At 39.7% G+C, this 22,742-nt stretch overlaps 2 protein-coding genes and 1 pseudogene across 2 annotated transcripts in view; 1 reads left to right on the plus strand and 2 right to left on the minus strand.

The window, feature by feature from the left end:
• CUL2 (cullin 2) overlaps positions 1 to 22,742 on the plus strand; it is a 164,996-nt gene that overhangs the window by 9,938 nt on the left and 132,316 nt on the right. The window lies entirely within an intron of this gene.
• On the minus strand, positions 1,272 to 10,907 carry LOC129499062 (axin interactor, dorsalization-associated protein-like; annotated as a pseudogene).
• Positions 11,506 to 12,343, minus strand: LOC129499063 (protein SGT1 homolog). The gene is given in 2 exon segments (XM_055308658.1): positions 11,506 to 11,634; positions 11,636 to 12,343. Coding segments are annotated over 2 exon segments (837 nt in total).

Genomic DNA, 22,742 nt, shown 5'->3' on the forward strand with positions numbered 1-22,742 from the left:
ATAAATGGCAATCCTACCTACCTATATAGAAACAACTCGAGGAGCTCCAGATTTTGTATACTCCCCACCATAAGAGGTATGCAGTCTTTAAGGTTTTCCAACAGTTATCAGAAAAACAGCAGTTACTCCTGCAGTATCTCATTAGCATCTGACTCAGATTATGTAATTTAGAAGATATTACAAAGCCAATCTAGAAATCTGTAATTATTCCAACATGATTCTGTTCTTACCCCTAGAATCACTATCAGAGAGAATAATGCAACATCCTAATCAACAGGACTACAAATGTGCTCTTACAGAAAAACAATCTGATCATCTGGAAAAATCACAGCTACAACCTAGGAACACTCCCATCTGGACAAGGCACTCGATTTCTAAACAGGAAAACTGTGAGATCAGGGTGAGTTTAGGCTGTCTCTGAGGAACAGCCTATAAATTTCCAGACTGACCTCCAGTCGAATTCCTCCTCCCAGAACAGTTTCATACTTCCCCATCCCCATCAGCTCAAAGTCTGGCGTTAACTCAAAAAACCAAAACATATTGGAGCAGAAGTGAACAGATGTGTAAACTCTAGCACATTTTTATTGCTGTATTAATTGAAGACGACCAGCACATCCTGCCCAAGCAGTGTTGTTGCAGAAAGCAGGGAAGCAACAGGGGTAAGTTAGAAAAGAGACTATGAATTGCACAAATACTATAAAAGTAAAAACATGTCTCAAAACTACAAGAAGCCAGCATCCAAAGGAGTTGTCTGTGTCGGTGGCGTACTAGACTGTGAATTCGCCGGGCTCGCTCTGGCCTGCCGGCACCCCAGCGGCCTACCTCCTTCCTGCGGGTGTTTGCTCCACGGAGCTAGAATGATTGCTACTGAATTGGAGAATTCACAGGCATTCCAGGTTACTCATGTCAGGATTATTCCTTATGCAAAGTCTGATGTCAATGAAGATAAACTGGTTTCTGGGTTAATTACTGCAATTTCTTTCTTTTAATATTTAATTTTCTTTTTTAATTTTTATTTATTTATGATAGGCACACAGTGAGAGAGAGAGAGAGGCAGAGACACAGGCAGAGGGAGAAGCAGGCTCCACGCACCGGGAGCCCGACGTGGGATTCGATCCCGGGTCTCCAGGATTGCGCCCTGGGCCAAAGGCAGGCGCCAAACCACTGCGCCACCCAGGGATCCCCTGCAATTTCTTTCTTTTAAAGTCAGTGGGGGGCAGCCCGGGTGGCTCGGCGGTTTAGTGCCGCCTTCAGCCCAGGGTGTGATCCTGGGGACCGGAGATCCAGTCCCACGTCGGGCTTCCTGCATGGAGCCTGCTTCTCCCTCTGCCTTTGTCTGTCTCTGCCTCTCTCTCTCTCTATCTCTCTCTCTCTCATGAATAAACAAAATCTTAAAAAAAAAAAGTCAGTGGGTTACTTATACAGTAGTATTACAATCCGCCCAGCTTTAATTTCATCCATCTCCATGAAAGCAAAGCACTTGGAGCTGGTGAACCTTTTAGGCTTATAGTGTTGTTTTTTAAGATTTTATTTATTTATTCATGAGAGAGAGAGAGAGGCAGAGACACAGGCAGAGGGAGAAGCAGGCTCCCTGTGGAGAGTCCAATGTGGGACTCTATCCCAGAACCCCAGAATCAGGACCCCAGCTGAAGGTAGATGCTCAACCACTGAGCCACCCAGGTCCCCTGGCTTGCAGTATTTGAATTCAAGGAAGATAGCTGCATCTTTGGTTGATTTTTCAACATGCTTCTGGAACTCAGTGTCCACATTAAAATGAATTTATATATCTTCTTTTCTTGAAGCCACAGGAGTTAAATCTATGCAATTCAGATCATTTACACTAACTGTAATATAGGGATCGATGCACGCTCTGCATCCTTCAGACCAGTTCTGTCTGCAGCTTGTAGTAAAGTGCCGGGAACTCTAGCAGGAAAGGAATCAGGAGACCCTGCTCTAACACCATCCTCTTCTTCAAGTTCCAAATGCTCTTCTTCACCAGGTGCTAAAATTCTTCTTAAAAGAACAGGCTGGACGTCAAATGGGAATTCTTTATTATATGTAAGAATATTCTTTAGGATTGGTTCTAGCTTCAGGTCCTCCAGTTTAAATTCTTCTGTGTGCCTGTAAAGCTGCACTTCATTACTCCAAGCATGTTGCAATTCTGCCTATGGTTTTTTTGTTTTGTTCTATTGTGAGTTCAGAATTCTTGTGTTGAGCGTGGGCCTCTTTTTGTAGATGTCTTGCTAATATCTGATATTTGTCTATGGCCTCCACCAGCTGGCCCCAAGAGTCAAAGTCAGCGCCTCTCCTAAAACTGGCGCCCCAGAGCTGTAGCAGACTCCCAGTCACCTCTGACGTTGCCTGTGCCCACCCTGTCCCCTCCCACCCCTACCCTAGTGAGGCCAGGCTGAAAGCCACATTTTTTTCTTTTAAGATTTTATTTTATTTTTTTATTTTTTATTTTTTATTTTTTTAAGATTTTATTTTTAAGTAATCTCTACACCCAGTGTGGGACTCAAATTTACAACCCCAAGGTCAAAAGTCATGTGTTCTACCAACTGAGCCGGCCAGGTGCCCCCTGAAAACCAATTTTTTTGTATAGGACGGTAGAATACTTTCTATGCCTGGAAACAGGTACCTCTCTTCCTGCTAGGTCTTTAGCTGGAGGAAAGGTGGGGGATTAATCTAGATAGGAGTTGAGCTGTCTAATTTTTAAATTCCTGTAGCTATATTTTGTGTTTAGGGCAGGTTTGGATTACCAGAATAATATTTGTTCAACCCTCAACTTTAGGTCTTCACTTTGTTATATGTCTCAGAGATCACTTTGTATTGTACATTTCCAGTTACTCACCCAGCAGTATTTTGCTGTTACTTTTTATTCCAAGTTTGTTAATTTGAAGGGGAAAGGTGCTGAGAGGGGCAGAGAGAAGGGAGTTAGTCACACTTTTTTTCTGACTAAACCTTAGTTTTTAAACAAGATCTGTGGATCCCTAAACTTCTGGGAGTGTTCTCCTCAGTTCTCCTGCCTCTCTGCCAAGAGTAGGGCTCTTTACCCCTGTTCTTCCCGGCTGCAATGACTTTTCATCAGCACCCTAAGTACAATAGTATTTGTGACCTTTGTAATGAAAGATTAAGACTTTCATTCCATAGTGGAGAATCTCAGAGTGAGAGGTCCTTTTCTAGACTGCAAACCAGATGCTTTATGAGGGTTCTTTCTAATTTTTTTGGTAAGTGCTGGTAAGGTTTGTGGAGAAAGAGCCCATATGAGGGTATAGACACTGTCCATTTCTACAGGCCCTATGATTTTCATATTGTGCTGACAGCTCCCATTCAGCCTTCAGGAATTCTTCAATTATTTTAGCTATATTTATCTTACCAGTCTCTGGTTGTGCCTGTCTCAAGTAAATTAGTGCTTATATCTCTTCTCTTCCTGTAAACATTGGTCTTTCCTTAGATTTTGGGTCAGTTCGTTGCTCTGTGACCTCAGCTGTCTGACAGCTTCAAAAATTTGAGGTTAGTTTGCCTCTTTTTTATTGTAACAATGAAAGAAATGCTCCTTCCTGCTCTCTCTATCCCCAAATGAACTGAAAGTCAACCCTAGGTAACTTTTAAATATACAGATGCTTGGGCTTGTCCAAGACTAACTGAGGTACAATATTTATGTGTGAGAACCAGGGATTAGTATTTCCTAACTCCTCAGATGATTCTTCTTGTGTTCATCTAACTTTGAGTACCACTGTGCTGTGTGTGAGAATGAATTGGAGGGGACATATTGGAGGTGGGAAACACTTGGAAGTCTCATAAATCTGGAATCAGATCATGATGACTTGTCTTTGAATGGTGTCCATTGGAAGGCAGATAAGTGAATTGACCAAAATTAATTTTATGATTGATAGATTGGAGAAATAAAGTGAGATGGGAATCTGAGGACAATGCATAGGTTTTTGATGGGTTTGAGGTCACATCAAGTAGGGGAAATTTATAGAAATTTATAGGAGCATTGTGTTTGGGAGTAAGTATCGTTCATTTTTGGACATGTTGATTTGAAATGCCTATTAATAGGCAAATGTTGATGTAGACAATTTGACTTATTAATCAATAGAGAGGTGAGAGAGAGAGAAAGAATGAGAGAGAGAAACTGGTTGAAGATATATATTTGGAGTTGTTAGCATAGAGATGGCAATAGAAGATACACAGTGTATATGTTTGCCAGCCCTTGAGAATGTGGGGAGAAGAAACCTAACACTGAAACCTAGTGAATTCAACTTCTAATGGTGAGGTAGAAAATTCCAGTAAAAATTATTTATAAGTTATTCAGTATTCAATGTTATAAATAATAAAATCTACTCTGTAATTGTATATGTAGTTGACATCTTCAGTTAAACAAAACTTAGAAATTACTTGAAATACATTAATAAAATCTGGTATGTATATAATCACCTGTAATCAATCTGAATCTGTATGTACACAATTTTTATATTTTATCCATATAGTAATTCAGTAATTCTTTTATCCATATATTTATCCAAGAAATATATATTGAATACCTATTATGTACTGATATTTTCCTAGGAACTGGGGACACAATAGTAAAGAAGACAATGCCATTACTCTACTGGAGCTAGCAATATTGAAAGAAATACCAAATACTTATTTATTTGGCCAGTCATGGCACTTAGACAAATAATAGTATTTAATATTTACTGAGTACTACATATATGAAACACTTTATATATTATTTTTAAAATTCTCACAAATCATATTCCTATATTATAAAAAATAATAGTTTCAGATTGAAAGGATTGAAAGAGTGCTAAACAAGGGATAAGAAAAAAAGCCACACCCAGATACATTATTGTGTAATTAAAGATCATCAGAATGGAAACAGTAGATTGGTGGTTGCCAGAGGCTGGGGGTATAGGAGAAATGGGTGGTGTGATGGTCAAAGGGTACAAACTTCCAGGTATAAGATGAGTAAGTGCTGGGGATTTAATGTACAATATGGTAACTATGGTTAGCAATGCTGTATTGCATATGTGAACGTTTCTAAAAGAGTAGACCTTAAATATTCTTATTACACACACACAAAGGTAACTATGTGAAGTGATAGATGTGTTAAACCTTACCATAATATACCATTGTTCAATACATACATATATCAAGTCATCACATTGTACACTTCAAATATATACAAGTTATATGTCAATTATATCTCAATAAACCTGGAATAAATAAAGACTATAAGAGAAAAAAACTAGATATAGATCTTTCCAGGTAATCTATTTCTTCTTAAGATAATTTTCTTAAAAAGAAATCGTTTTCTTAAGAAGAAGAAACTTCTTGGGATGCCTGGGTGGCTCAGTGGTTGAGCGTCTGCCTTTGGCTCAGGGCGTGATTCTGGACTACCAGGATCAAGTACATCAGGCTCCCTGCATGGAGTCTGCTTCTCCTTCTGCCTCTGTCTCTGCCTGTTTCTCTGTGTCTTTCATGAATAAATAAATAAAAATCTTTAAAAAAAAAAAAAAGAAGGAAGAAACTTCTTAAGTTTTTGTGGTTTCTTTTTGTGTGTGTGTGTGTGGTTTCTATCTTACAAAGAATTTCTCTATTTCATTTAATTTGTCAAATGTATTAGCATAAAATTGTTCAAAATATTCCAAATTATCCTTTAATATCTGTAAGATCTATAGTGATAGCCTCTCTTCCAAGCTTACTATTGGTAATTTTTATATTTATTTTTCTCTCTTTGGGATCCCTGGGTGGCACAGCAGTTTGGCGCCTGCCTTTGGCCCAGGGTGCGATCCTGGAGACCCGGGATCGAATCCCAAGTCGGGCTCCCGGTGCATGGAGCCTGCTTCTCCCTCTGCCTGTGTTTCTGCCTCTCGCTCTGTGTGTGACTATCGTAAATAAAAAATTTTAAAAAATTATTTTTCTCTCCTTTTTTCTTTATCAATTTTTTGCTCTTTACAAAGAAATGACATTTGGATTCATTGATTTCTCTTTATGTTTTCTATTTCATTAATTTTTGTTATTTTTGTTATTGTTTTCTTCTCCTTACTTTGGATGTAATTTTCCCTCTTTATCTGAGACTTTAATTGTTTTGTAGTGAAAGGATTAATGTCATAAATTTTCCTCTAAGTATTGCGTCAGCAGTATCTTACAAAGTTTTAGACATTACATTTTCATTTAAAATTTTTTGTATTTAAATTCAATTTAGTTAACATACAGTGTGTTATTAGTTTCAGGGGTAGAATGTAGTAACTCATCAGTTGCATATAACACCCAGTGCTCATTATATCAGGTGACCTCCTTAATGCCCATCACCCTGTTACTCACCTCAATTTGTTTCCTATAGTTAAAAGTCTCTTATGGTTTGCTTCCCTCTGTGTTTTTATCTTATTTTTCTTTCCCTTCCCCTATGTTCATCTCTTTTGTTTCTTAAATTCCACATATGAGTGAAATCATGTATTTGTCTTTCTCTAACTGACTTATTTCATTTAACATAAAACCCTCTAGTTCCATCCACGTCTTACATATATTTTCATTTTCATTCAGTTCAAGATATTTTCTAATTTCCCTTTTGTTTTCTCCTTTACCTAATGGATTATATAAAAATGTCCTGTTTGTGACAGTGACAAACTCCCTTAGTTTTTGTTGATCTGAAAAAGTATTATGACTTCAACTTTGAAAGATATTTTTGATGGATGAGGTATTCTCATAATTTTTTTGGATTGATACTTTTTTCCAATGCTTTAAAGATACTTCTTCATAGTTTTCTCACTTTCATAGTCTTTTTTTTTTTTTAAGATTTTATTTATTTATTCATGAGACGCAGAGACACAGGCAGAGGGAGAAGCAGGCTTCCTGCAGGGAGCCTGATGCAGGACTCAATTTCAGGACTCTGGGATCATGACCTTAGCCAAAGGCAGATGCTTAACGACTGAACCACCAAAGTGCCCCCTGACTTTCATAGTTTCTGATGAGAAATATGTTTTGATTCTTTCTATATAATGTGTTCTCTTTCTCTGTCTGCCTTTTTTTTTTTTTCAAGAGAGAGAGAGGTGGTGGGGAGTGGAGAGGGAGAGAGAAACTTAAGCAGACTCCTCACTGAGCATGGAGCCCCACTCTGGGCTCCATCTCACTCTGGGCTCAATCCCACGACCCCAAGATCATGTCCTAAGCTGAAGCCAAGGATCTGGCACTTAATTGTGCCACCCAGGCACTCCTCTGTCTGCTTTTAAGATGTTCTCTCGGGCAGCCTGGGTGGCTCAGCGGTTTAGTGCTGCCTTCAGCCCAGGGTGTGATTCTGGAGACCTGGGATTGAGTCCCGCAGTCAGGCTCCCTGCATGGAGCCTGCTTCTCCCCCTGCCTGTGTCTCTGACTCTCTCTTTGTCTCTCATGAATAAATAAATAAAATCTTTTTTAAAAATGTTCTTTCTATCATTGACGTTCAACAATTTGATGATGATGTGCCTTGTAATGTTTTTCTTTATATATGTTCTGCTTGTAATTCTTTGAGCTTCTTGGATCTGTTTAGTTTTTCATCAAATTTGGAAAATATTTTGGCCATTTTTCTTTAAAACTTCTTTGGTGCCTGCCTGTTTCTAGATTCCACTTATACGTATGTAGACCATTTCATATTATCCCACAGGTAATTGATGCTCTATTTATTTTGTTTTCTCTTTGTGCTTCTGTTATAGTTTCTATTGCTATTTCTTCAAATTCACTGATGTTATCTTCTGTAGTATCTGGTCTGCTTTAAATCCTATACAGTGTGTTTTTAAATTTCAGGTATATTTTCATTTTGAGAATTTCTATTTGGACCTTTTATATATTTTTTCCTTTCTCTCTTTATCATGTCCATGTTTTCCTTTACTTTTGTGAATATATATTTTATATCTATAAGGTCTGTTTTAAATAGTTTGTCTGCTAGCTTCATCATATCTATTATTTCTAGATTTGTTTGTTGATTGAGTTTTCTATTTTTCTCCTTACTGTGGATCATGTCCTCTTGTTTCTTTGCATGTTTCATGATTTTTAATCATATGACAGATATTGTGAATTTTACATTCTTGGTTGCTGGATTCGTCGAATTTCTTTAAACAGTGGATAGGTAAGTACTTGAAACTGGATCCTTTTAATATTTTAAGATTACCAAGGTAGATGAAGAACAGCCTTTAGTCTTGGATGATTTTAATCCCATAATTAAGGCAATAATTTTCTGAGAATTCTATTTGATTGCCCTGTGTAATATAAGATCTTTCCACTTTGGCTTATGGAATCATAAATACTTTATTCCCAGTCCTGTGTAAGGTCTAGGAATTACTTTGTTTTTCCTAGAATCTACTCCATAGGTCATTTCCTTGGACCCAGTTGTATTCTTTTGCTGCATGCACAGCCAAAAGCAAAGTCAAAGACTTCCAGGTCCCAACCTATCTCTCAGAGTTCTGTCTTCTGTACTACTTTGTCCTGCAAATTCTAGGGACTTTGGCCTCTCTGAACTCTTGTATCTAGCTGTTCAACTCAGCCAAAGATCCAGACTCTGTCTAGGTTGCCCTTTCCTGTGCTATAGCCTTGAAACTGGCAAATTAGTTCAACTGTAAGGTTCAGTTAGTTTTTTCCGTTTCTTCAGGGATCATAGTCCTGCACTGCCTGTTATCCATTGTCTGAAAACTTTTGTTTTATATATTTGTATGGTTTTCTTGTTTTAGAATTGTATTTATTTACTATTTATCCTCTAAATACAATTCTAGCCTCTGCATCCTGGGTAAAGCAGATAACTGGCAGATGAGATTTCTGCAAAATTTTGTAAGATTCAAAATATGGGTTGAAGCTAAGACGACAACTATGCATAGAAATCATGTGCATCTATAAGTATGGATCTATGGCAATGTCTTTTGAAGCTCATAATCTCACAGTTCCAGCTATCAGATGGCTTGGTCTCCTCCCTTCTGATATTAAACGGTTAAATATACCTAGAGATACTTTAATTCCACTGACAAAACGGGACCAAATGAAACTTGACAGTGTCCTAAAAAGACCTTATGTTACTTGCCAACCATTTTGGAGAAAAGAAATGGAAATAATGGCAGACTCTAAAATGAAGGCAGAAATTCAAGCTTTGACCTTCCTATCATCAGATTATCTCTCCAGAGTGTACCTACCTAACAAATTAAAATTTGGAGGATGGATATAAAAATATATCAGAATATATCTTTTGATTTGCAAGAGATTTTTCATTAGTTTTCAGTAGTAGATACTGTTGTGGGAAGAACATATATTCCTGATTCTGTAGAGATAAAATAATTTTCCATTAGTGATCTTTTTTTGTCAAAACAGCTTTCTTTAGAAGCCTTTGTTTTATCCTTCTCTGTAGAGACTTGAGTTGTATCCTATGTTCTAAAGTAAATTATAAAAGAGCCTATGTTACTTTGGCTTTACCACTTTATTTGAAAAACTATTTATACATGCCATCAAAGTCTGCAGGAATATTTTAATTTCTATAATGCAACTAATGTTAAGCCATAAAGCATCTTTTTAGTATCAAAACTAATAATCTAAATTTGAGAGGCTGCAAATGAATTAAAATGTCTAGCATTTCCTTTTTAGTTGCGCTTTTGTGTTTTGCCTTCGTAGTGTAGGGGTCGTACCCCCTTCATTCACTTGTGAAAGTAGTAAAAATTATTATGAATAAATATTTGGGTTGATACAGAAAAAAAAGAAAAAAGAAAAAAATGAGATTGGATAGATTAAATGAGGAAATTGAGATGGAACTGGGACGAATATCGTCTAGAAATCTTGGTCGTGATGACAGAGTTATTGGCAATCACGGAAAAGAAGCAAGATTTCCTTTCCTGGATGAAAATGTCGTCTCCTTTCTAAATTCCCTACCAGTTTGGGAAAAGGCAGACTTGACTTTACCCCATGGAATTGGTGAAAAACTGATTTTGCGTCTTGCAGCAGTGGAACTTGGCTTAACAACCCGTGCTCTTCTGCCAAGACGGGCCATACAGTTTGGATCCAGAATCGCAAAAATGGAAAAGAATAATGAAAAGGCATCTGATAAACGTGGAAGGCTCCAGGTCATTTCCTTAGAAGACCTCTCTATTGAAAAGGAGGTTGAAGTGTAATATTTCACGACGTAACAGCATTTACTGAACGATGATTGTGTAAAAATAAAACACTATGCTGCTTTATTATCACAAAAAAAAAACAAAACAACAACAAAAAAAAAACTCGAAAGCTCAAATCAAATCTCCTCCTCCGGGAGGAGAACTCGCAGCTCCGGGACGCGGTGCAGTGGCTGCCGGCCGAGGTGGGACTTTTTTTTTTTTTTTTTTTTAACTCTTTTATTGAAGTGGGAGACGGACACACACGAACAGCCTTTTTTGATGCGGCCTCCGGGCTCAGCGAGGCGCGGGCTGGGGGCGGCGGAGCAGGCGGGCGGCGGCGAGGCTCGCGGCCGGGCGCGGGGCCTCGGGGCGCGGGGCCTCGGGGCGCGGGGGCGCGGGGCCTCGGGGCGCGGGGCCTCGGGGCGCGGCGCGGGCCGTGCACGGCTGCAGCGGGCGCAGCTCTGCGGGGCTGTAAAGCGAGGGCCCGAGGCCGGAGCCCGCCCCGTCGAGCAAGCGCTGCGCCAGGCTCAGCGCCGCGGCCGCGCGCCGACCCGGCTCGCATCCTGCGGCCTCGGCCTCGGCCTCCAGCAGCCACAGCTCCAGAAAGCAGGTGGCGAGCAGCGTCCCCTGGGGGCGGCTCCCGGCCCGCGCGGCGAGGAGCCCGAGGCCGAGCAGCGGCGCGGGTGGTGCCGCCGGAACTGCAGGCGGCTCAGGACGCTCAGGAGGTCTCGCCCGCGAGAAGGAGCCGGCGCCCAGGAAGCAGAGGGACAAAAGGTGGGTGAATTGTCCGGAGCTCATAAGGAAAAACTTGAAGCCACCATAAATGAATTAATCTGATTACATCTTCTGAAAACATGACCAGCCCATGGCTGTCGAAAACTTGTAATTTTTTTTATTTACAAAAAGGAAAGATCAAGTATGAAGACTATATATATACCCAACCACCATCTGATTATAAGTGACAATAAAATATTAATTCTACCCTTTAAAAAAAAGTGCATAGATTTAAATGATGGATTTTTTTTTTTTTACAGTGATAGCGAATTAGCTTATTTAGTACTTTTTCCAGTCCATATCATCAGGAGGGTTGATTTCAACTTTCCTTTTACCTACATCAGACCAGTTGGTACTCAAAACTGTACCACCAGACTCCATAAATGATTAGTTCATGGCACGTTTCACTTCATCAGAACCACCTGAATAGATCTGCTGAAATAATTTGTTTAAAGCTGCATCTCCCGGGATCCCTGGGTGGCGCAGCGGTTTGGCGCCTGCCTTTGGCCCAGGGCGCGATCCTGGAGACCCGGGATCGGGTCCCACGTCGGGCTCCCGGTGCATGGAGCCTGCTTCTTCTCCCTCTGCCTGTGTCAGTCTCTCTGTGACTGTCATAAATAAATTAAGAAAAAAAAAATAAAGCTGCATCTCCCTCCAACTTCTCATTTTTTTCTTCTTCTTTGACCTCCCCAGCCAATTTATCCCAATTTCTTGTATAATGAGATGACGATGGATATAAGTTCTTTACATCTTGCTATGAACTGTTTTGGTTTAGGCACATCTCCTTGCCCCTCTAGCTTTTCCCATCTCACAGCCTCTGTCTTTTTCATTTTAATTTCAATCTTTGTCGAAAGTACTTTAAATGTGCTCTGTTCTGGTATTATAGGATGAAGAAGTCTCAGTTTCAAATTGTAATCCTCTCCAGAAGGAAGTTTCACCAAAGCAGACAATTCTTTTTCTGAAAATTCCACATTTACATTATTCTTCTGAACATTCTCGATCATAAGTGTAATGATTACTTGAGATTCTGTTTGATACCAGTCATACTTGATTTTTGACTGATGAGTCCTTTGAGAATCAGACACCTCAGACTGTGATCCATTCTGAGCCTCTTGGCACTTTTTGATCCAGACAGTGAAATCAGGATCTGCACTATGGATTTCTATGCCATGAAGATACGCAGTGAAGCCAGGAAACAGCTCCTCGAAGTCTGAATGATTCGTACAAAAATTTCCAAAGGCTCCAGCAACAAGCACTCCGTGGGGGTGAAACCCAAATATATAGTTGTGACTTGGATCCAAATCCCAAGTTTTGATGAGGTGAATTGGAAAATAGTCCTTAAAATACCTCCAAGGGTCCAGCTTCTGACCCAGTTGGATCTCCTGCCTCTCTGCTCTGGGGTCCACCAGTTCAGAATCAAAATGGTGAGTTAAACATTGAAGACTACAAAATAATGCCATCTTTGTGAATAAAAATATGCATAAATTATTTCTACTTATTATGGATACACATATGTGAGAAAATATCACAAATGAACAACTTATGATGATTTATACCAATTCATGACAGAAGGTTACTTTTGGGAAGGGATGGTTAACTTTATAATGTTTTACTTCTTGAAATAAAAAGACTGGAAATAAATCAAATGACATGTAAAATTTGTTGTATTTGGGAGCTGTATTTTAGTTATTTTTTGCCTTTTCTGTTTTTTAAATTTTCTTAAAATTAAAAAATTGTCTTCTAGACCATAAGATCTTTAAGAGCATACAATGTTATTACGATATTACCGACTTTTCCCTATGCTGTACTTTTTATCTTTATGTACCATCTATTGATTTTTGACAAAGATGACAAAATAACATAGAGAGGAAAATTAAACCTTAATAGTCAACGTAATAATATTATTGGCTCAAAGGAATATACTGACGTCAAGTCAAAAGGAAGACAGGAAATGCTGACATGCTGAGTCAAAGATTAAGGTTAACATTTCTGGAGAGCATGGCAGGAGCACATTAGAAAGCACCAGTTAAGATCTAGTCAATCTTGCTTGTTATTGTTGCCATGTTATAAGTGTGTGTTCCTGGTCTTGCTAGTGAGTACTTCTTGCAAATAAAATAAACATTAATATGTTTATATACATAAAAAAAAAGCCACCCTGCCCTCCAGCTCACCCTCTCCTCTCCTGGTGACCCCTAAGCTTCAAAGCCTCTTGCTCCAGCCCTGTGGTTTCCCTAGAAGCCATGGCTTAGAGTGGAGATGTTGCAGAACCCTGGCCCACCGTCAGCCTCCAGGCAAGTCAGCTAGACTCCAAGCACCCAGGTCCTGTGCAGAACCCAGGCCTTCAGGCTCTCTTTGGATGGGATCAAGAGGCCAGGCTGTGTCCTGGCCACCAGGTCCTGCCCATTTCCATGCATCCCCACCATGCTGTCTAAAGAATGTAATTTATTGGGGCACCTCCAAGCTGCTTTCTCTCCTAACTCTCTGCCCTCCCTTAATCACACTCCCAGCTTCTCTTCTCTACAGATACATATGTGTATATAATTATATATATATTTTTTGCCGAGGTCTGGCTTTTGTTTCTGCTCAGGCCCTGGTACCCCTTTCCACTGTGTGTGTGTGTGTGTGTGTGTGTGTGTGTGTGTGTGTGAGATAATGCTATGGGAGGGGGACTCTGCTTGGAATTAAAAGGTTGCATTGGGAAAAAAAAAAAAGAGTGCATAGTAGGAGGACCCTAAACTTCCCTTATCCCCCAAACACAGCTAGATGAATATCAAATTATTCTGAACACCTGAGAAATCAGTCTGAAGACTGAGAGAACAAATTGTATAACTCGGAGAGGAGAGAGGCCACATTGTAGGTAGGAGATGCAAAGGTAGGAGATGCAAATATGTGGTTTTGGGGAGAAGAAAATCACCAGTGCTATGGAAAGGAGGGAGCTCTAATGAGGGAGAGAGGAGAGAAAGAGAGAGAGAGAGAGAAAAAAAAAAACAGTATAGGACATTGTATAAGAAAAATACTTCCCCAAAACCATTGATGGGGAAAATGAGATGGGCTAATTATTGCATGTTTACAAGCACCAGAGTTCAAGGACTAATGTTTTTGAAGTCTGCACTGTTGCTGGGTGGAGTCTGGCAGGTGTAGATGTGCTCCTGTGGAGAAAGACGGCAGAAGTATGGGAGCAGACAGCTTGGTCCGAGGCTCCCTGGGTCACACTGGAAGAGACACTTCCCCTTTTAGGAGTGCATTTAGGAGAGGTGGCACTGCCTTTCTGGGGTCAAAAGAGACAGCAGCTGCCATTGAGCTGCCCCATTCATTAGCATATGAGTAGAGACACCTGCTGAAGGCAGCTAACTGGGAGCCAGCTTTTTGCTGTGCTTTAACATAAATTCCCAAGACCCTGCACGTTTGTGTGACTGCCCTTCTGGAAGAAAACGGCACCAGCATGGCAAGACCGTCGTCCAGAGGATCAGCATGGGTCTGTGCCATGCCAGGTCACTAAAATTTGGAGTTTTGAAACTGAGCCATTGCACTTGAGATACAACGCAGTAGCACTGTACTGCCAGGTGGGCAGACAGCTGGGATACAGACAGGGTGAGGGCAGAGATCTGAGGGATACCTGGAACAAATGAGGGGAGATTATTTGCTTTTCTGGGAGGGCTTCCCAAATAGCAGCAGCACAGCAGTCTCTTCTCCAGGGACAAGATATCTAACTGACACCATTTCCCAGCACCCCACCCCCCAAGCCCATCAGCACAGATAGACTTCAGTGAGCAGCACAGAGCCCACAGTGGAAGCTTGAGCAGTATACACCAGTTCCCACCCTCTTGTGCCCTGCAGGTGCTTCTGAACTAGAGAAGAAGTGTGCCTGAGAGAGCAGCAGCAGTGGGCCCCTCCCCTAGAAGACCAGCACAAGCCCTTCACCCCACATATGCACCAAGTCTACTGACCAAAGAGTGCTACAAAGCTTAAGCTCTACGGAAAATAGGACAACCAAACTAAAACACCTAGTTAAAACTCACCACACAGGAAATGCCTAGGTCACTCAGTTGGTTAAGGGTCAGACTTCACCTCAGGTCATGATCTCAGGGACCTGAGATCAAACCCCTTGTGAGGTGGCCTGCTCAGCAGGGAGTCCTTGTCCCTCTGCACCTCCCCTTGTTCATGCACTTAGTCTTTCTCTCTCAAATAAAATCTTAATGAAAAAAAAAAATCACACCACACACTGGGCAAGATCCAAATACTCACTACCTCACCACTACAGGCAAGGAGAAACTGCAAAGTACTGACCTGAGGGAAAGAGCTCACAGAAGAGTGCACACTGCATACACCAGAAACACTTCTCGAAGTGCCAGGCCCTAGACAGTATATGATCTCTTCTTAATATAGCCATTACTCTCATGCATAGGAAACATAACAGGCTTCCCTAGCACATAGAAGACAGAGACCTACACAAAATGCCAAGATGGAGGAATTCACACCAAAAGAAAAAACAAGAGGAGGCCACAGCCAGGGATCTAATCAAAACAGATATAAGCAATGCCTGAACCAGAATTTAAGACAACAATCAGAAGGATAATAGCTGGGCTTAAGAAAATCATAGAAGACACCAGGGAGTCCCTTACTACAGAGATAAAAGACTTAAAAACTAGTCAGGCCAAAATTTGTAAAACTATAACAGAGATGAGAAACTGATTGGAGGTAATGACCACAAGGCTGGAAGAATCAGAAGAATGAATAAGTGATATAGAAGATAAAATTATGAAAAATAATGAAGCTGTAAAGAGAGAGAAAGACAATATTGGATCACAAATGTAGACTTAGGGAACTCAGTGACTCCATAAAGTATAATAACCTTGAATCATAGGAGTCCCAGGACAAGAAGAGAGGGAAAAGGGGCAAAAGGTTTATTTGAGCAAATTATAGCTGAAAACGTCAGTAATCTGGAGAAGGAAACAGCATCCAAGTCCAGGAGGCACAGAGAATGCCTATTGAAATCAACAAAAGCAGGCCAACATCAAGACATATAGTAAAATTTGCAAAATACAGGGATAAGGAAAGAATGCTGAAAGCAGCAAGGGAAAGGAAAACCGTAACCTACAAGGGAAGACAAATAAGATTCACAGCAGATCCTCTACAGAGAAGTGACAGGCCAGAAAGGAGTGACATGATATACTCGACATGCTGAATGGGAAGAATATGCAGCCAAGAATATTTTATCCAGGAAGGCTGTCATTCAGAATAGAAGAATAGAGTTTCCCAGACAAATAAAAACTAAAGGAGTTTGTGAATGCATTTATAAACCAGCCCTGCAAGAAAATTAAAGGGAGTGGCCTTGAAAGAAAGATCAAAAGCAACCAAGACTAGGAAGGAACAGAGAAAATCTCTAAAAATGCTAACTTTACAGGTAATACAATGGCTCTAAATTCATATCTACCAATAATTACAATGAATGTAAATAGACTAAATGCTCCAATCAAAAGACATAGGGTATCTGAATGGTTTAAAAAAAAAAAAAGGACCCATCTGTATGCTGCATACAAGAGACTCATTTATTTTATTTTTTAAGATTGTTTATTATTTATGATAGACGTAGAGAGAGAAAGAGAGAGAGAGAAACAGGAGGAGGGAGAAGCAGGCTCCATGCTGGGAGCCTGACACGGGACTCGATCTGGGACTCCAGGATCGGGCCCTGGACCAAAGGCAGGCGCCAAACCTCTGAGCCACCCAGGGATCCCTGAGAGGCTCATTTTAGACCTAAAGATACCTGCAGAATGAAAGTGAGGGGATGGAGAAGCATTAGCATGCTAATGGACATCAAGAGAAAGCTGAGTAACCATATTTCTATCAGACAACCTAGATTTTAAACCAAACACTATAACAAGAGATGAAGAAGGGCAGTATATCATAATGAAGGGGTTTATCCAACAAGATGATGTAACGATGTAAATATTTATGCCCCAAGCTTGGGAGGACCTAAATACATAAATCAATTAATAACAAACACAAACAAACTCATTGATAATAATACAAAAATAGTATGGGACCTATCACTCCACTTACATCAATGGACAGATCATCTAAGCAGAAAATCAAAAAGGAAATAATGGCTTTGAATGGCACAGTGAACCAGATGTATTTAGCAGATATATTCAGAACATTTCATCCTTGAGCAGCAGAATACACATTCCTTTCAAGAGCACATAGACTATTCTCCAGAATAGATCACATACTGGGTCACAAATCAGCCCTCAACAAGTACAAGAAGACTGAGATCATACCATGAATATTTTTAGATACCACTGCTATGAAACTTGAAGTCAACCACAAGAAAAAAATTTGGAAAGACCAACCCATGAGGGTTAAAGAACACATGGGGGTTAAAGAACATCCTACTAAAGAATGAATGGGTTAACAGGAACTTAAAGAAAAAATTTAAAATACATGGAAGCAAATGAAAATGAAAACACAACAGTCCGTAACCTTTGGGATGCAACAAAAGCTATCATAAGAGGGAATTACATAGAATACAGGCTACCTCAAGAAGCAAGAAAAGTCTCAAATACATGACCTAACCTTACCCTTAAAGGTGCGAGAAAAGGAACAGCAAATAAAGCTTAAAGCCATCAGAAGAAGGGAAATAATAAAAATCAGAGCTGAAATTAATGATATAGAAACAGCAATAACACCACCACCAACAACAACAACAAAAAAAAAACAGTAGAATAGATCAGTGAAACTAGATGGTAGTTCTTTGAAAGAATTAATAAAATTGATAAAACCCTAGCCAGATTTATCAGAAAGAAAAGAGAAAGGGCTCAAATTAATAAAATCATGAATAAAAGAGGAGAGGTCACAACCAATACCACAAAAATACAAACAATTGTAAGAGAACATTATGAAAATCTAGATGCTAACAAATTGAACAATCTGGAAGAAATGGATAAATTCCTAGAAACATATAAACTACCAAATGTGAAAGACAAAAAAATGGAAAATTTGAACAGACCCATAACCAGCAAAGAAATTGAATCAGTTATCAAAAATCTCTCAACAAACAGAAGTCCAGGGCCAGATGGCTTCCCAGCAGAATTCTACCAGACATTTAAAGAAGACTTAATACCGATTTTTCTCAAAGTGTTCCAGAAATAGAAATGGAAGGAAAACTTCCAAACTCAATTTATGAGGCCAGCATTATTACTTTGTTTTCCAAACCAGACAACAACTCCACTAAAAAGGAGAATTACAGGCCAATATCCCTGATGAACATGGATGCAAAAAATCCTCACAAGATACTAGCAAATTGAATCCAACAATACATTAAAAGAATTATCCACCACAATCCAATGGGATTTATTCTTGGGGTGGTTCAGTATTCACAAATCAATATGATACATCACATTAATAAAAGAAAGGATAAGAACCATTTGATCCTCTTAGATGCATAAAAAGCATTTGAGTAGAACATCCATTCTTGATAAAAACTCTAGCAAATTAAGGATAGAGGGAATGTACCTCAACATCATAAAGGCCATATATAGAAGACCCACAGCTAATATCATTCTCAATGGGGAAAAACTTCCTCTAAGGTCAGGAACAGAGATGTCCACCCTCACCATTGTCATTTAACATAGTACTGGAAATCCTAAACACAGCAATCAGAAAACAAAAACAAAAAGCATCCAAATTGGCAAGGAGGAAGTCAAACTTTCACTATTTGCAGATGACATGGTACTCTATGTAGAAAACCCAAAAGACTCCACCAAAAAATTGCTAGAACGAATTCAGCAAACTTGCAGGATACAAAATCAATATACAGAAAAACCATAAGATACTTAGGAATAAACCTAACCAAAGTGGTAAAAGACCTGTACTCTGAAAACTATAGAACCCTTATGAAAGAAATTGAAGAGGACACAAAGAAATGGAAAAACATTCCACGCTCATGGATTGGAAGATCAAACGTTGTTAAAATGTCTATACTACCCAAAGCAATCTACAAATTCAGTGCAATCTCTATCAAAATAACACCAGCTTTTTTCACAGAGCTAGAACAACAATTCTAAAATTTGTATGGAACCACAAAAGACCCTGAACAGCCAAAGTAATGTTGACAAAGAGAAGCAAACTGGAGGCATCACAATTCTGGACTTTAAGCTCTATTACAAAACTGTGATCATCAAGGCAATGTGGTACTGGCACAGAAATAGACAAGGGAATAGAATAGAAAACCCAGAAATGGGCCCTCAACTCTATGGTCAACTAACCTTTGACAAAGCAAGAAAGAATATCCAATGAAAAATAGACAGTCTTGGGCCACCTGGGTGGCTCAGTGGTTGACCGTCTGCCGTCGGCTCAGATCATGATCCAGGGGTCCTGAGATCTAGTCTGCATCAGGCTCCCAGGAGGGAGTCTACTTCTCCCTCTGCTTATATCTCCTTCTCTCTCTGTGTGTCTCATGAATAAATGCATAAAATCTTTTTTTAAAAAATAGTCTCTTTGGGATCCCTGCATGGCGCAGCGGTTTAGCACCTGCCTTTGGCCCAAGGCGCAATCCTGGAGACCCGGGATCGAATCCCACGTCGGGCTCCTGGTTCATGGAGCCTGCTTCTCCCTCCTCCTGTGTCTCTGCCTCTCTCTCTCTCTGTCTATGTCTATCATGAATAAATAAATAAATCTTAAGAAAAATATTTTCTCTATCCTTACTTCTGGCCCTCCCCTCTAATTCATGCTTTCTCTCTCTCTCTCTCTCTCTCTCAAAGAAAAAAGATGTGATATATATCTACAATGGAATATACTCAGCCATCAAAAAGAATGAAATCTTGCCATTTGCAGCAACATGGATGGAGCTAGAGAGTATTATGCAAAGCAAAATAAATCAGTCAGAGAAAGACAAATACCATAGGATGTCACTCATATGTGGAATTTAAGAAAGAAAACAGATGAACATAGGGGAAGGGGGGAAAAGAGAGGGAGGAAAATCATAAGAGACCCTTAATGATAGAAAACAAATGGAGGGCTGAGAGAGGGAAGAGGGCAGGGGATGAGCTAGATGGGTGATGAGTGTTAAGGAGGGGACTTGTGATCAGCACTGGGTGTTATATGTAAGTGGTGAATCACTAAATTCTACTCCTGAAACCAACGCTTCACTCTATAGTAACTAGCTACAATTTAAATAAAAATTTAAAAAGAAAGTATGGAAGAGAGACTGCAGAGGTAAATACCAATGAGAAGAATTTGATTCACCGTGAAGAACTTCAAAGAGTCTCAGGACAAGTAGGTACGAGGCATTTCATAGAGTGGGGGCTGAAAATAGGATTCAGTTGAGAATCTGTAGAAGGATCAGGTACACCTTTGGATTCCTTTTCACACAGAGATTGTTGTCCATTTGAGTGAATGGATCCTCTTCTACTATACTCTCAACTTCTAGACCTGTTTGTACTCCACTTAAAGTGAATTGGAAAATAAAGTTTTGGAGAACAGTATGATATCTGAAACACTGATGATTCCCAGATGAATCAAAATATACCTTTAGTTTCTGTGGTTCGGACACACATGTATAGCTTTCTATTTAACATCTCTATTCAAATGCCTGATAGATATTTCAGATGTAACATGTTCAAAATATAATTCTTAATTCTTGTTTTCCCTGCAGACTTGTTCTTTCCCCAGTCTTCTTTATCTCAGCAAATGGCAACTCAGTTGCTCAGGCAACTGGTAATAACTCGTGAGTCATCTTTTTCTCTCAGAGGTAGCAAACTCACTTAGGTTACTTTTAAAATAATTCCCTAATTATTTAATTAATTCCTTAGTATAGTATTTCCTATGCTAAAAACCCTAATCCTAGCATCTTTGGCTAAAACACTGTAATAGTATACTAACCAGTGTCTTTGTTTTCATTCTTGCTCCCTATTACGGACTGAATTGTGTCCCCCTCAAGTTCATATGTTGAAGTCCCAACCAAAAATATGTAATCGTATTTGGAGATAAGTTCTGTAAATTAAAATCAGGCTATTAAGATGAGGTCCTAAACCAATACAACTGGTGTTCTTATAACAAGAGGGAGAGATACCAGATGTGTGTGCACAGAGGAATGATCATTTGAAGAGACAGCAAGCTATCTGCAAGCCAAGGAGAGAGGCCTGGAACTGATCCTTCTTTTATGGCCCTTAGAGGAAACAACCCTGCTGGCATCTTGATCATGAATTCCAGTCTCCAGAACTGGGGGGAAATAAATTTCTATTGTTTAAGCCAACTCAACCTATTGTATTTTTGTTGTGGTGGCCCTAGAAAACACCCCTCTCAACCCCAGTGAATTTGTAAAATATGGGAAACTGGATCACCAGATTAGATTGCCCATGCTTAAAAACTTCCAGTGACTTCCCAAGTGGTTAAAATGAAATTTAACCTTTTACCATGGTTTATAAGTTTCTAGAAGATCCAGTATTTGTCTTACTTTTCAATTTCATGCTGTAAAACTCTCCTCTTTGCTCACTATGCTCTGGTCATACTGGCTATCTTTCTATTCCACAAACATACCAAACTCATCCAATCTTCAAGCTTTTTTTTCACTTGCTGCTGCCTCTGCCTGGAAATCATGTTCTGCACATCATTGTATGATGTATGACTGGCCACTTCTTGCCAGGTAAGCTAAAATGTCACCACCAAAGAGGCCTTTACTAATTGCCTTAGCTAAGCTATCACCTCTTTCTCACCTTATTCTATTATTATGTTTAATTGTCTTTAGAGTATTGATTTCTAGATTTAATTATATTTTTCATGTGTTTACCTAGTTTTTCTTCTCATTAGAATGTAAGGTAATTGAGTCCAAGACTCTGTGAATGCCCAATACCTAGAACACTACATGGCACATCATAGATGTGATATAATGATACAGTGAATCAATGAATGAAAGGATGGGTACATAAATTTATAATTCTGCCTGGTTGAAATGTTTTTTTTTTTTTTTAACATTAGCTCAGTAAACATTGAACACCTAAGTGACAACTAACATGTTATGAGGAGACTCCGGCAGTCCTTTGGAGAGGCCCTCACAGACCACACGAAGTGAGGCCTCTTCCCAATGTCACTGAGAAATTGACGCCTTCTGCCAGCAGCAATGCAAGTGAGCTTGGAAGCAGATCCTCCAGCTACAGTCAGTCCTTCAGATGACTGCAGTCCTGGCCAATATCTTGACTGCAACCTCGTGAGAAACCCTGAATAAGAACAATTCAGCTAAACCATCCTGAAATTCCCAACCCACAGAATCTGTGGAATATAAATATTTATTCTTTTAAGTACTGGATTTGGGGATAATTTATTGCCCGACAATAGACTAGATAACTAGTATGTTCACAAATCTGGAAACTAGGATTCATCCTTGATAGCTTTCTTCTCCCTCGATTCCAATACTGAAGCCATCTAAATAGCTCCCAAACCTTCCATTTCTCCCTGTTTTTCCCACCACTATCCTGTTGCAAACTGCTGTCAGTTCTCAGTTGGGCAAAAGCAATAATCTTTTACCTGGTCAGCCTGCAGCCATTTTGGCCTCCCTTTAATCTGTTCTCCACTCTGAGGCTATCATGTTCTTTTCCAAACACATAAATCTCACAAATTCCTCATTTCCCCTAAGTAAATTACAATGGACTATGACAAATTCTAAAGAAGAGGTAATCTTAGAGACTATATGTCAACAGAAAAGGAGCAACAAACTTATTAAGAGTAGGAACAAATTCTTCTACCTGTTGTATTAAAAATGTTCAGTATAGGGATCCCTGGGTGGCGCAGCGGTTTGGCGCCTGCCTTTGGCCCAGGGCGCGATCCTGGAGACCCGGGATCGAGTCCCACGTCGGGCTCCCGGTG

The sequence above is a fragment of the Nyctereutes procyonoides genome, unplaced genomic scaffold, assembly GCF_905146905.1.
Source record: "Nyctereutes procyonoides isolate TBG_1078 unplaced genomic scaffold, NYPRO_anot_genome, whole genome shotgun sequence".
NCBI lineage: Eukaryota > Metazoa > Chordata > Mammalia > Carnivora > Canidae > Nyctereutes > Nyctereutes procyonoides.